The sequence below is a fragment of the Microcaecilia unicolor genome, chromosome 13 (genome assembly GCF_901765095.1).
Source record: "Microcaecilia unicolor chromosome 13, aMicUni1.1, whole genome shotgun sequence".
Lineage (NCBI taxonomy): Eukaryota > Metazoa > Chordata > Amphibia > Gymnophiona > Siphonopidae > Microcaecilia > Microcaecilia unicolor.
In genome coordinates, this window is record NC_044043.1 from 52901549 (window position 1) to 52915845 (window position 14297).

A 14297-nucleotide genomic window follows, 5' to 3' on the forward strand; every position below is an offset into this window, starting at 1 on the left:
AACCATCAATAATTAGGTGCTAACAATCAAATATTGATGTCAGTTGGCACTCATAAAAATTTGTACATGTGTCTGGATGTGCACTATTCTATAAGGCACAGCACCTATCTTAAAAGGGGGTGTGTCAGGGGCGTTCTGAAAAATTGCTTGCAGAGTTAGAGAACACCACCTAACTGCGCCTAACGGTTGCTGGCATTTACACCAAGTTTTAGCAGGTGTAAGTCCAGTGCCTAGAAAAACAGCTATTATACATAAGGCAGACACCATTTATAGAACAGCGCTTAGCACTGGATTGTTTCAACGCTGTTTATTGAATTTCCTCCATTTATGCTTATCCTAAATGAATTGTATGATGTTATTTACATTGCTGAGTGATTCCTCTGTTCTCCTATCAGAGAGATTGTGGCACTGGTTGGACAACTCATGCTGATATTTGCTCCGTTCCATCTGTTTGATGCTGCTGCTGTAAGTATTTTGGGTGCTTGGTTGAGTGTTTTTTTCTTAAAAGGGATATTTCTAGTGGGTTTCGGTGCTCCAGTTTTCATAAATGAAGTCAGATCAGTGGTGTACCTACCTTTTTATATGCCAGCCAGGGTGGGGCGGAGCACACATCCCTGGGCAGTGCGCACCCCCACCCACCCACTCAGGCGGAGCACACCCCCACCTCCAAGCAGGGGGGTGAGTGGAGCAGGCACACAGCTGTCTGCTCTGCTGCTCCCCTGCCCCGGAACAGGAAGTTGATGTCCGAGGTGGCAGGGGAGCAACAGAGCCTGATCTGCATACCCCGCCCTGCCCTGGGCATGCTAGAGAGTCAGTAGTAGATATTCAACCAATGGCAGTCAGCATTTTTTTGGTTGCTGCTGACTTTATACCCAGGCCATGCCCAGATACTGGCTTCGAATATCTGGGCATACACAGTTGGATAAAATGTAGCTGGTTAAGAGCAATATTCAGGACTTAACCAGCTAAGGCGGTGGCTCCCAAACCTGGTCTTGGAGGCACCCTAGCCAGTTTTCAGGATACCCACAATGAATATTCCTGAGAGAGATTTGCAGGCAGTGGAGGCAGTGCATGTAAATCTCTCTCATGAATATTCATTATGGGTATCATGAAAACCTGACTGGCTGTGGTGCCTCCGGGACCAAGTTTGGGAACCACTGGGCTAAGGTGAATCGCAGAAAGATAGTACTGACTTTTATGTGGTCTTATTTATGCAGTTATCTTAGTCAGTTAAGTGCTGACTTTGCCCACAGAATTTCAGCTTAGGTGCTAACAGGGCATTTTCAGTGGCAGTATTCAGTTAAGTGCTGCTGAATATGCCTGGTTCACCTTAGAGAAGTGATTTAAACGACTAAGAGCTTTTCTCAGATGTTTAAATTAGTTTCGAGCATCGACACATCAGTCTCTATCCTAGGTCATCTTGTTATCATTCACAGAACCAAACTGAACCTCCAAAGGCTGAAGGAGAGCGGATTGGAAAGTTATAACTGTACTGCAGGGTAATTCAGCTGGTTTGGTGATATTTTTGGCATGTCTGTTTTTGTGATCAATTTGTAACTTTGTTTTCTGTCTCCTTTACTGCACATGTTGTAGGAGTGAGAGTGGTGAGAATTAGCAAAGAATTTGTAATACATTAATATCGATCTTAACTCAAGTGTATTTTATTACCACAGAGTATATGTGCTTTTTAAATTGTCTTTTATCTTACTGACTGGATCACTAGGCTGCTTGAAAATTTCTCTTGTAGCATCTTGTCTTAATTTTGCATTTTTTTTTTGAAGTGTGTTTCTGGGGGCGTGCTGAGAGGAGCAGGAAAACAGAAGATTGGGGCAATCCTAAATGCTGTTGGATATTATGTTGTTGGTTTTCCCATCGGGATTTCATTGATGTTTGTGGCGAAGCTCGGAGTAAAAGGTAGTTTCTAACTTGGATCTGGCTCACTTGATTTAATATTGATAATGCAATGCTCTGTGAGTGACGCCTCTTTACCTCAATTTCTTCCTCATTTTTGCTGCTCATCACAGAAGATTAACTTTTATACACCAACTTGCAGTGACAGCTCTGTTTTGATTGACAGTTGAAATATTTTATATGATTATCAATGCTGTCCAAAGTGAATCGGTCTTTTGTAATTCAAATATATTTGCGATAACTTCCATTTTATAATTCCAAATCTTAAAACACTTTCCCTGTGATATGTGTGGTGTGCTGTACCTTACACTTCAGCGTTCATTTTATCAGAATTATCCTTGGAGGAAATGTGATGCAGAGCTTTCTCTCTGTTCACAGGTCTCTGGGCAGGACTGATTATCTGTGTCTTCCTTCAAGCCACCTTCTATGTAACGTTTCTGCTAAAAATGAACTGGAAGAAAGTTTCAGAGGAGGTAAATTCACTTTGTTTTTCAGCTCTTTCCTTCTGAGCAGAATCCCACTCTTTCTATAACCCAGTGCCTAAATTTCCATTCCGATTGTGTGCATAATTTATAGAATACTAGCGCTTACATGGACACGTTCACACTAATGGAGTGGAGGAGTAGCCTAGTGGTTAGAGCACCAGTCTTGAAATCCAGAGGTGGCCGGTTCAAATCCCACTGCTGCTCCTTGTGATCTTGGGCAAGTCACTTAACCCTCCATTGCCTCAGGTACAAACTTAGATTGTGAGCCCTCCTGGGACAGAGAAATATCCAGTGTACCTGAATGTAACTTACCTTGAGCTACTACTGAAAAAGGTGTGAGCAAAATCCAAATAAATAATGCACATAAGTGCTAGCTGAATGCTCGCCACACAATGCATGCAACTTGCTTAACATGCAGCTGTAAGGAGGTGAGTAGGGTTACCATACATCTGTATTTCCCCGGACATATCATCTTCCTTTTCATAGGACTCTTTGGGGGAGGGGGAACAGGCAGGCTGGCCTTCTCCTTCTCTCCCCCCCCCCCCCCCCCCGAACCTACCATAACACACACTGGTGGTCTTGTGGCCTCTTCGGGGCAGAAAAGAACCTCTTTTCTTCCTGCTTCTGCTGACTTGCCTGCTGCTGCCGCTTCTTGAAAATAGCTACCGTGACTTCAAGTGGCGGCAGGAAAGAGTGGGGTTATTTCTTGCCCCAAAGAGGCCACTAGACCACCAGGGACGTTACAGGAGGTTCAGGGAGGATGGAGGGAGTCATATGTAGGTGGGTGGAGGGGAGGGGGCTTGTTTAAAATAAAAAAAAGATGGGAGTTTGGGTGCAAGGAGGGGGCTAGAAAAAAAATTGGTGATGGGGACATATATGGAAGGGGGAGGGAAGAAAAAAGGGGAAATACGAGGAGAGGGGGACATGCTGCTCATGGATGTTTGCTTTTTTGGAAATGTACATATTTTCTAATTTTGTGTTTAGCAGGGTACTGAAGAAAGTGCATTTCTGTTACTTTTATTCCCATATTTTCACTGCTTATAGAATCTGGATTTCTTGGGGGGATCAAGGTGATGGCAGGGTGGCATTTTATTTTTTGTGGGGTTTTTTGTCTCTGCAAATATGGTGACCCTACAGATGAGGAGCGTGGGAAGGAGGGTGCCCAATTCAAACAAGGCAGACCAATTTATTCAGGTGGCAAAGCATCTCAAAATAAGAATATTTAAAATTCTGATTTAAAGGTGGAGTAAGAGAGCTCTAGTCTTAGAGGTAGTTTTAAAGAATTCCACAGGGTGGGAGCAGTCACACTAAAAACTTAAGTATGAATAGAGTCTGGTCTAGACTGAGCGAGCAGTAAGCTAGTGCCGGGGAAGGGGCACTCTCAAGATTGTTTGCCCCAGGTCCTGCTTGTTCTCTCGGTGGCCGTGGTCTACTTATGCCTGCTATTGGCATGGTGTGAGTGTGCCTGAATGTAGGGGCATTGATGCTAATTGGAATCTTGGCACCCACGTTCTGTTATAGAATTGGGGCTGGGGGTGGCATGTAGGTCCCTAAATTGTTGTCCCCAGTTATAGAATTGACACAGTGTGTACTAAACTAACCATATGCCGGTATTCGCCACAGAGAGAAAATCAATTCCAGATCCCTCAAGTGGGTTACTGAAAATCCCAGATTGAATCCTAATCTCTTTTTCAGGGTGGGGAGGAATTTAAATTATGTTTTTGAAAAATAGGCCTTGATTCACAAATTCAAGTAGCTTTACTTGTTTAAGTTAGTATTATCTGGATCAAAGACTTAGCAAAATACTCTCTGATTTAGGTTTTCTGAATGTGGATTTGTTTTGTTAGGTGTTTTGGAATTCGGCATAATTATATTACCTCCTACGCAGTGTCTGGTGAATGTATATTTCTGTACTCTGAATGAACTTTCATTTGGTTGTAGATAGTAACATAGTAAATGACGGCAGATAAAGACCTGTACTGTCCATCTAGTCTGCCCAACCAGATAAACTCATTTTACATAGTATGTGATACTTGATATGTATGCCAGAGTTTGATTTGTCCTTGATAGTATATGTTTGGGTTTTTTTTTTTTTAATTGTAGGCTCAGATTCGGGCAGGATTGAAAGTGATACCAAAAGATGAGAACTCCAATGCTGCTACTCCAGTAGAAGCCACTCCCTCAGGTATGTGATGCCGTGTGCTGATCAATTTTTACATTTGATATGTACATACCCATACTTCAGTGATATTTGGATCACTCTCACAAGACATTAAAAGCAGGATCAATATTTTGTTGATTAAAGAGTATGGAACTCTGCCTTGCCCTAGATCTGTTCCCTCTCCAGTCTAGTAACCCTGCCAAGTGATGGCGTTTTTTTTTTTTTTTTTTTTTTGCCTCACTAACCCTATGTGTGAAAGGACTGACTTTCTGGTGCATTGTGAAAATTTAGCCAAAGATGCTTGTTATGTATTGATATTTTGCTTCCTTTAACACATAGCTGAAAATACAATACACTGAACTCAACTATTTTAAATAGCAGAATTTGAAATAAATAGTTCCATGCTTTGGATGCCAAACAGAATGTGTGATCTCAAAGGTATCCCTGAAAAGTTTTAAGTTTAATAGCATCTTTGAATAATTTTTTGCTGATCCCATAACACACATCACAACTTTATCTCTCTTAGCGCTTCAGTGTAGTGTAACAATACAGTAATAATATTTCTGTAACTGTATGTTTGTGCAGTGGAACAGGAATTAAAAGATGAAGTGTTGAGTGACTTTGCCCTTGGAGAGAGCCACACAGACGAAATGGCCCTTCATGACTCCTTTGCTCCTTGCACGGTTTCAACAGTGGGGCAAATGTTACCGCTTGGTCAGCTCATCTTCCGTCGGCTCCTCGCTCTGGTGGCTGCTATTATTACCCTATTGACGGGACTCTTGATAAGGTTTGTGACTGGCAATGGGTAGCTGGAACCATGATTGAAGGCAGAGCAAGGGAAAAATAAGACGTAGGGTGGCATTTTTGCCACAAAAGAACATTGACTGGACACAGAAAGAACAGAAGTCAAACTTCAGGAAGCTGGCATGGACTCTTCCAACTGGTGTCCAGGAAGCCCTATATGCGGGCTCTGGTGAAGCAATGCTGCACAGAAACCACTAGGAAAGTCGTGTGGATGAGATGGGCCTTTTTTACTTTTTTTCAAAATTGTTTTATTTCATGTCCTTCAGTATGTGCTGTAGGGAAGACTGGACCCATTTTCTAACTCCTTCTTATATTAACTGTTCTTGCTCATTCAGTATTTTGTTGGTCCACTTCTCAGGTTTGATCATGAAATAAACAGTGTGAACTGAGAAACAAGTGTGTGTGTATAAGCTAAAATGGCTGATGGAGGAAGGTAGTTTTCAGCTTTTGAAGGGTTGATATTCAAAGCGATTTAACCAGACAGAAATGACTTCTGGATGGTTAAATCGCTTGCTCTGGGTTATCCGCTGATATTCAGCCACACTTAAGCGGTTAGTGATGCTGAAGATCACCACAGATCACTAAACTCAACTCTGGAAGCATTTGGACTGAATCTACTAATGCTCACACTCAGACCCCGTTTATAATCATTGGTCAAAAAACCTCCTACAAAACATGTATATGTGATTCAAAAAGTTACTTCATGCCCAAAGTTGCGTTAATCCAAGTTTATTCCACTTACAATTTAAAAATTGCAAAATGTCATTGCACCTGACTATTTACAACTGATACATTATAGCACCTTCTTCCAATACATGTGACCACTTGACTGATGTAGCCAACAGTTATAGCAATTTTTGTTACTATACAACTCGAATAAAGAAAAAGAATCCAGAACTTATCCGTTTCACCACAGCTGCTTCAGGGGATAGAGAAATGCTCATCATAATATCAACGTCTCTACAGCTATGTCACACTAGAGTGCCTTAGTTCCAGTATGTCTCTTTCAACTATAGCCGACTATTCTTATGTATAGTCTTGAGTGTGGAAACACCACTGTAAACACATAAACCTTGTAATAAATTGTGGATCAGATAACCTATGAATTCAGTAAACACTAGTGCCAGGGAACAGAGCTCTATCATGTGAGGAGACGATCACTTAATTCTCTTAATAGCTCACTTATTCGGAGATTAGTCCGCATGACGGCACCTGTCTCCCAGTCCTCACACTGAGATTTTAACCAGCAGGAAGCGTGTTGCTGTCTCGTTTTTACAACAATGGGAGAAACAGGAATTGTTTCTAGACTTTACCTTATTTTTTATTTTGTGGAAAAAAGTTTGGGTTACTCATTTTGTTCTGTCGTTCATATATGATAAATCCTCTGTCCTTATTTACTGCAGCTATAATTGTTTTGATGGAAATGGCTTGTCAGCATTGCTGAATCTATGAAATCCTAACATTGTTTCCACCCTAGTTTCTGCCAGCTAAGATAAATTAGAGATATTGATGTAATGCAAGCCGAGTACCCCTAAGCCAAACAAATTTCAAACCGAATACCCCTGAACTCCGAGCAGCAGAGATTTTGTTAAACAGGTAACTAAACAACATACATAACGCATACAGCTTACTGTAACTGGCATACAGCCCAAGACACACTTGGCATGTTATATTTCATTCTCATAATCTGGCCCTTTGATAGGTGCTGTGTTCTTACAAATTGAGTAAAAATGAACAATGAGACTTAGCTTGGCCTATTTATAAAAACAGGAGAAAATAAAGTTCTCCACAAACGTTGTCTATAGTGACCAATCCTGTTTCATCTTTTCTCTGGGAAAATGAAACAAGAAATCTGGTCACTATGGGCAAGTTCTCCACTTTTGTGAAGTAGTTTTTGTTTTTTTGTAAATGGGCCCCAATGAACCAAGGCACCTTTCTATGCACAAAATTTAAAATAAATAGCACATAGTAATGACATAGAAGAAGAAACTGTCTTCAGAACACACAGGGAATGCAACTACAGCCAATTAAAACTGGATCCTCAGGAGCTTAGCCGAGATTGGATAACAGAGCTGGTAGTGGGAGGCGGGGCTGGTGGTTGGGAGGCGGGGATAGTGCTGGGCAGACTTGTACGGTCTGTGCCCTGAAAATGACAGGTACAAATCAAGGTAAGGTATACACAAAAAAAGTGGCACATTTCTTGGGCAGACTGGATGGACCGTGCAGGTCTTTTTCTGCCGTCATCTACTATGTATGTTACTATGTAACTGAAAGTGTGGACTGTCTTTAAAATGTGGTTAAATATATTTACAGTTTTAATGAGAGATCTGGACTTTTTGGATGAAATAAGCATTCTGAATCTGTTTCGGTGTACTGATTTCCACAATCAGGGCACTTGCTGGACAAAAGTGTTTTTCTCATTTTACATTTGAGAACTATTAAATCAGAGAAGTTGGTTTCACATAGCTATGCTGAAGCAAAAGGATAAAGTTCTGTAAGAGCCATTTTTACATAAGTACATAAATATTGCCATACTGGGAAAGACCAAAGGTCCATCGAGCTCAGCATCCTGTTTCCAACAGTGGCCTGCATTTCCTCCTTGGTATGTGAACTTATCTCCTGCATATTCATTGTGGATATCCAGAAAGCTCAATGGGACTTGGTATGCCCTTGGTTGAGAAGACCTGCACTGTAGTGTTGGGGAAGGGGGACAATGGACATGGGACCTGTCTGGGGTGGAGGATTGGAGCAGGGGGTCTTTTCTGGGATGGGAGGTTGGAGGATCAGGGGCTCTTTGTTTTTCTTCAGCAGTGGCATCAAGATGGAATAACTATCTTAACCCTTCTACTTCTCCTCAAATCTGATGTTCAGGGTTTCCATATTCTACTTGCCTTAGTCTTCTGCTGCAGTTCTCTGCTTGGGGGTGAAAAGTAATAGCCTCCCTTTTCTAATGCTCAGTGCTGGTGTCTAAGGTGATGTTTTGCTTATGTGCAAATCTTAAAAAAAAAGGTTTTATATGAACACCCAGAAAGTTGAGCACGGATTTCATGCTACTGTCTACTAGTTAGTACAGAGGCTGGGGACCCAGGTTCGATTTCCACTGCAGTTCCTTGTGTCTCTGAGCAAGTTACTTAACTCTCCATTGCCCCAAGTACAAAATAAGTACCTGTATCTAGAGAATGACACGGGGACAAAGTTTGTCCCCGCGGGCTCTGTCCTCATCTACAGAAGCCTTGAACCTTTATGATTTTATATTTAAATCTTTTTATTAAAGTATAAAAAGGAACAATATGCTGTGCAACTGTTGTGTCTAAATTACAAATAGAAAACAATAATAATGAGCAGCTTTAATAACTCTCCTTCCCACCACCACCCTCTACCTTTCCAACTAGAAAATGATACAGGGACAAAGTTTGTCCCCGTCCCTGTGGGCTCTGCCCCATCCTCGCGGTTACTTGTCCCTGTGTCATTCGCTACTTGTATCTAAATATAAAACATTTTGATTGTAACCATAGAAAGGCAGTTCATCTCCTTCCCTTTCCCCCTGGACAAGCTTTCTGCATTAGTCCCTGAGGCTTTATCAAGAAGTAGTAATGGGAGGATTTAGTTTGTTTCCTGTTAGTGGGGCTTTAAGCTGACACCTTTTACTCACATCAAGCCTCTGTTGATTCATTCCTAATCTTTCATCGCACAGGGGAGTGAACTTTGCCTAAGAAATTCAGGCTAAAGTGTTATGCAATTATAAATGGATAAAGAGTTCAGGGGTTGCAGAAAAAGCTAGTTTATAACTTTTATACATTTTGGCTTAAGATAAAACTGCTGTTCTAACTGTCAGTAACCATTAACTTTCTCTGGCATCACCTGTGAATTGCTCCTATCACTTTTCACATGAGCTCATTCAGGGGTTAGTTTAGGTTGAGGTGCAGCTGCTACTAGCTCTTCCTGCAGGTGTAAGACTGAAGCCAAGTGCTTAGGAAAGCATTTGTATAGTAGAAGAAATATTAACAAGGTCAATTTGCCCTTCCAAATCTGTGGTCTTTACACAGAATCAGAATAGTTTATGATTTACATCTGCATTTGCTGTAAGTTGCTCTGGACCATCCTTTGCGATTGTTAAGACAGGATATAAATGTAATAGAAGGTACAGTAGACCAGAACTTCAGTTAAAAGCTGTCATACAGTGGCTACGGATGAGGGAAGTTCTTTAATAAGGACCTGGTCTTGTTCGATTTCCGGACCTAGTTAGTGGCTAGGAAATATTAAGACCAGTGCTTAACACTGCCACTTGGGCTTCAGAACAACCCCAAACTACTACTACTACTACTATTTAGCATTTCTATAGCGCTACAAAGCGTACGCAGCGCTTCACAAACATAGAAGAAAGACAGGCCCTGCTCAAAGAGCTTACAATCTAATAGACAAAAATAAAGCAAGCAAATCAATTAATGTGGGGGAGTGGTTACAAGTCAAAAGCAATGTTAAAGAGGTGGTCTTTCAATCTAGATTTAAAGATGGTCAAGGATGGGGCAGTAATATTCCAGTAAGATGTGTAAATAAAAAACTTAAAGCAAGACGGTCAATATATTGTATATGGATTTTCAAAAGGCACTTGGCAACATGAAAGACTCCTCGGGAAAATTTATGATGAAGCCACAACTTAAGTACTACTGGGTAGCTGCACCTCAAAACAGCAGAATGATGAGAAAAATGATTATAGGAACTGAACAGTAATAAGCTGGGAAGCATCTAAGCAGGAATCTGTTCAAATAGAGAGGGAAATGTCCTAATCTCCCAGGGAACTGTGGGCAGTGGATTTAATTAATTTGTAGGAAGGCTGCAGATTTCTTTATTTATTGGGGGAGGGGGGAGAAACTGATAGAACAGCAACAGAATTAGTAATATATTCATAGCCTCCCTTTCCCTTTTCTTTCCTAACTGCAGTTTGACTAATTCCTGGTCTGGAAACATTAATTTGTTAACTTTTAATTAAACTAAATACAGACTGATGCCAGGAAGGGAAGGAGGATGCAGAGCAGCCTGCTGTACAAGCCTTCTGACTGAAGTTCACTACGGTTGCCTTCTTTACGGGGCTAAATAGCACAAGAGGCCTCAGAGCAGCCACTTAAGGGCAAGCAGAGGCGCAGGACGTCTCCCAGAATGGATGAGGGTGAGAGCCAGAGCCCAGGCAGGAAGAGCAGCTGCTGGAAGGTGGCGCTGCAGGACCGGCTCTCCCGCTGCTCTCTGCGCTTCTGGCAGCTGATGCCGGTGCACCTGTGGGAAGAAGTCAAGGCACTGTTCTCCTTAGCGGGACCGCTGGTGAGAGTGAAGGAGGGGCCTCAGGAGTTCTTGGGGTGGGGTGGGGGGGGGGGGGCCTAGTTACGCTTTTTCTGAGAAATTCACCTGAGGAAGTGTACAACAGAATAAGCCAGGACATAGGCAGTAAGACAGAACAAATATTCAAATAGTACTCACAATATCAACATAATATGCATTAAAACAGCTAAATAGCATAGGGTGCAAATGGACCATATAGACAGAGTAATCTGAGTTAAATAGAAAATAAGGTGCAGGAAAATGATCTCCGCTAGAGCAGAAGTGGATAAAGCAAGTTCTGCTACAGTATGTGCAGCTGATGTTAGTCCTTGTGTGTGACTTTCTTCCATTAAGGGCTTGGGAGAAGAGTTGAGTTTGTCCTTGCTTCCTGAGCTAGAGAGAGGTTTTGCTTAACCCAAGACTTTCTGGGAGTGGGGCTTTTAAAACATTTAATTTCTTATATACTGCCTGCAAGCCCAAAAGTCATTGAAGCTTCCAGGTACAGTAGGTATTTTTCAGTCCCTGGTGGGCTCAAAGTCTGAGTTTGTACCTGTGCGGTGGTTGCTCCAGAGAAGGCTTGGTAGTAAGTGTCACATGGAGAAGATGCAGCATAAGCATAGCACTTGCTGATGTTGGACCTTTTAACAAGAGGGTAAAGCTTCCTTCTTTGGCCATAGTTGATATATATTGCTTGGGTCTTAGCCAAAAGACCTAGAAGGAACTATCCTCAGTTCATGAACCAGACTCTCTACACTTGGATCTTATTCAAAAGGCTGAAAAAAAGATGTTTCAGTGCTTTCCTACTTATCTAATTAGTTATAATGTAGTTATGTTGATTGTTAGTTTATTATTTTGTATTTAAGTTTTGTGAGTTTGTAGCTTGTATACTGTGTTCTTAAATTTTATATAAGTTTTTATTATTTAGCAGTGATATAATTAATGAGATTTGGTCAGTTGCTGCATGTGAAGGATCCTGATATGACATCCTAGCCCTGGTTCTAGTGTAGCTGGAAAACCAAAAGAGTAGGATAAAAGTGTGGAACTTAACCTCATCCTATCCTCCCCCCCTCACCCCAATGGTTAGAGTAGTGGACTGGGAAACCAGGGTTCAAATCTTGCTACTGCATCTTGTGATCTTAGGTAAGTCACTAACTGTCCATTGCCTCAGACACAAACATAGCTTCTGTGCCCTCTGGAGACAGGAACATAACTACAGAGCTCATGGGGACAGATCCCACAGGGACGGGGTGGGGGTGGGGATGGGGACAGAGACAAACTTTGTCCCTGTGTCATTTTCTAGTTGAAAGGGTAGAGGGTGGTGGTGGAAAGGAGGGTTATTATAGCTGCTCAGTGTTATTTTCTATTTGTAATTTATACACAACAGTTGCACAGCATATTGTTCCTTTTTATACTTTTATTAAAAAGATTTAAATATAAAATCCTAAATGTTCAAGGCTTCTGTAGATGAGGACAGAGCCCGCAGGGACAGGGACAGAACCTGCTGCGGGGACGGGGCGGGGGTAAAGAGCAGGGCCTGCGGGGATGGAGACAGAACTTGCGGGGACTGGGTGGGGAAGGGGACCGAACCCATGGGGACCGTTTCATTCTCTAATAACTACTATACCTGAATGGAAAATGGCTTAAGGTATTACTGAAAAAAGGTGTGAGCTAAATCCGGATCCAAGAGAGAGGCAGCTTCTCTTTCTCTGGGTTCTTAGTCCTGAGATTTTGTATTGAAGTTACAGGATGAGCAGAAAAGGAAAAGAAGAAAATTACTGATTAAGGTGCAGGATTGGTGTTAGACATGCTGGGGCCCAGGGCAGAAATTTGAGGGTGGTTCCCAAAGCCCACCAGCAGGCTTGGAGCCCAAGGCAACAGCCCTGGTTGTTCCCCCATAGTATCAGCCCTGCTGAGATGAGCTGGAGATCAATTGAAATCTTTTCAGGTTGTTTATTAGTCATGGACATTTTGATATGTTGCCTTTCATAAAAATATAAAGGTGGTTTACAATCCCTGCTCAAAAGAGCTTACAGTCTAAGTAATACAGACAGACAAGACAGTTACGGGTGAGGGAAGTAAGTTTGCATGGTAAATTCTATGTAGTTCCAAGAAATGGCTGGAAAGACAAGACAATAATTGTGTAACAAGTGGAGGGCATGAGCAGATATGTGTGGAATTACAGCAGAAGACATGTAACTGACATACCAGTGTGAAACACTTTCCTCTGAATCCTATATAAGGTGTGGCAAGTCATGCATAATGCATGCACCTTTAATTGAGTAATGAACCAATCAGTGATGATTAACCAATAACTAATTGGAAAGTACTTGTGCATCTTTTTAGATGTATTCTAAAAAGAAGTGCATGTAAATTCTATCACGTGTAGCTGAAAAGGGGGTGTGGCCATGGGAGGTGTGTGGGTTTGTCAACGCATTTCTCAAATTTACGTGCGTGATTATAGAATTCGGAGGAATGAACTTACATTTAGGTGTGGGTATTTACACCAGGGTTTCAGTGGCATAAATGACCATTCCTAAATGTAGATGCATTCCCCAGCCCTATGCACTATTCTAGAAACTGTGTGTTTATAGAATAGTGCTAAGCGTATTTTTTGACAGGCCTATTTTTTAGACACCATTTACAGAATCTAGCCCTTTATGGGTCAGAACTAAAAAGTTAAATTGAATTTGATAGAAGACTGGGTGCTAATGAAGCTGAATAAAGGGGTCACATGATCATATTTATTTGCATAACATAGCAAATGAGCAATGGTTTTTTTGAATTACCTGTATGTTTAACCTCTGAGAAGATTATAGCAGCATACGCAACATTGCCATAGTCGGAACATGAAGTAAGACATGTTGAGCATCCAGTCTAAAGAATTGTGAAGAGCCTGAAATTAGCACAAAATGCCCCCCCCCCCCCCCCCGCCAACATTTCTTAACCACTGCTGAAACTTGAGGATCAAATGATAGGTGGGAATAAATAAGCACACCCAAATATTTGAAATCAACTAATGTGATTGGACACCCAGGCTGAAATGGGACTACATCTAGGTGTCACAATCTGTCAGCCAACTGGCCACTGCTTTCTCAGGATTTAGCACCACACCATTATCTTGCAATTAAATAGTAACTGAATTAAGACACTGTTGAGTTTGGCACAAGTCAGAAGCAAGAAGATCTGTGTATGTGATCAACAAAATGTCATCTGCATGAAAGAAAGAACTGACTCCTAGATCTTGAATGATAGTGGCCAAAGGACCAAGGAAAACGTTAAAACAAAAATGTGACAGCACAGGGCAAACATTGAGGGGAAGTTGATAAAATAGATAAGTTTTGCAAACTTAAGCAATGCTATGAATGAAAATTGAAATATGGAACACAGACTATTATATAGATTAACTCATGCCTGGTGAAATTAACCCAGCTTGCTCAGCTGACACCCACACCTAATGAAACTAATCTCATTGTACCACTCATTCCCATCTATTTTACACCCTTCACTCTCATGTTTCATATAGTAAGTCAATTTGGCAGCCCTGCACTGCTTCATGGGGTAGTCTGATGGCACTGCCCCACAGTAACTGCTGCTGCTCATTCCTTTCCTGCATCCCATCTTCT

At 41.6% G+C, this 14297-nt stretch overlaps 2 protein-coding genes across 2 annotated transcripts in view; both read left to right on the plus strand.

Annotated features, from left to right (window-relative positions):
- LOC115456688 (multidrug and toxin extrusion protein 2-like) overlaps window positions 1–5746 on the plus strand; it is a 54848-nt gene extending 49102 nt beyond the window's left edge. Inside the window, exons 13-17 of the mRNA XM_030185927.1 lie at window positions 396–465; window positions 1782–1914; window positions 2290–2384; window positions 4500–4581; window positions 5143–5746. Of these exons, the coding sequence (XP_030041787.1) occupies window positions 396–465; window positions 1782–1914; window positions 2290–2384; window positions 4500–4581; window positions 5143–5366 (604 nt within the window). The 3' untranslated portion in view covers window positions 5367–5746. The remainder of the gene's footprint in view (window positions 1–395; window positions 466–1781; window positions 1915–2289; window positions 2385–4499; window positions 4582–5142) is intronic.
- A 4593-nt stretch (window positions 5747–10339) lies between these two features.
- Window positions 10340–14297, plus strand: part of LOC115482533 (multidrug and toxin extrusion protein 2-like) — a 45962-nt gene continuing 42004 nt past the window's right edge. Inside the window, exon 1 of the mRNA XM_030222396.1 lies at window positions 10340–10677. Coding sequence (XP_030078256.1) covers window positions 10519–10677 — 159 coding nt within the window. The 5' untranslated portion in view covers window positions 10340–10518. The remainder of the gene's footprint in view (window positions 10678–14297) is intronic.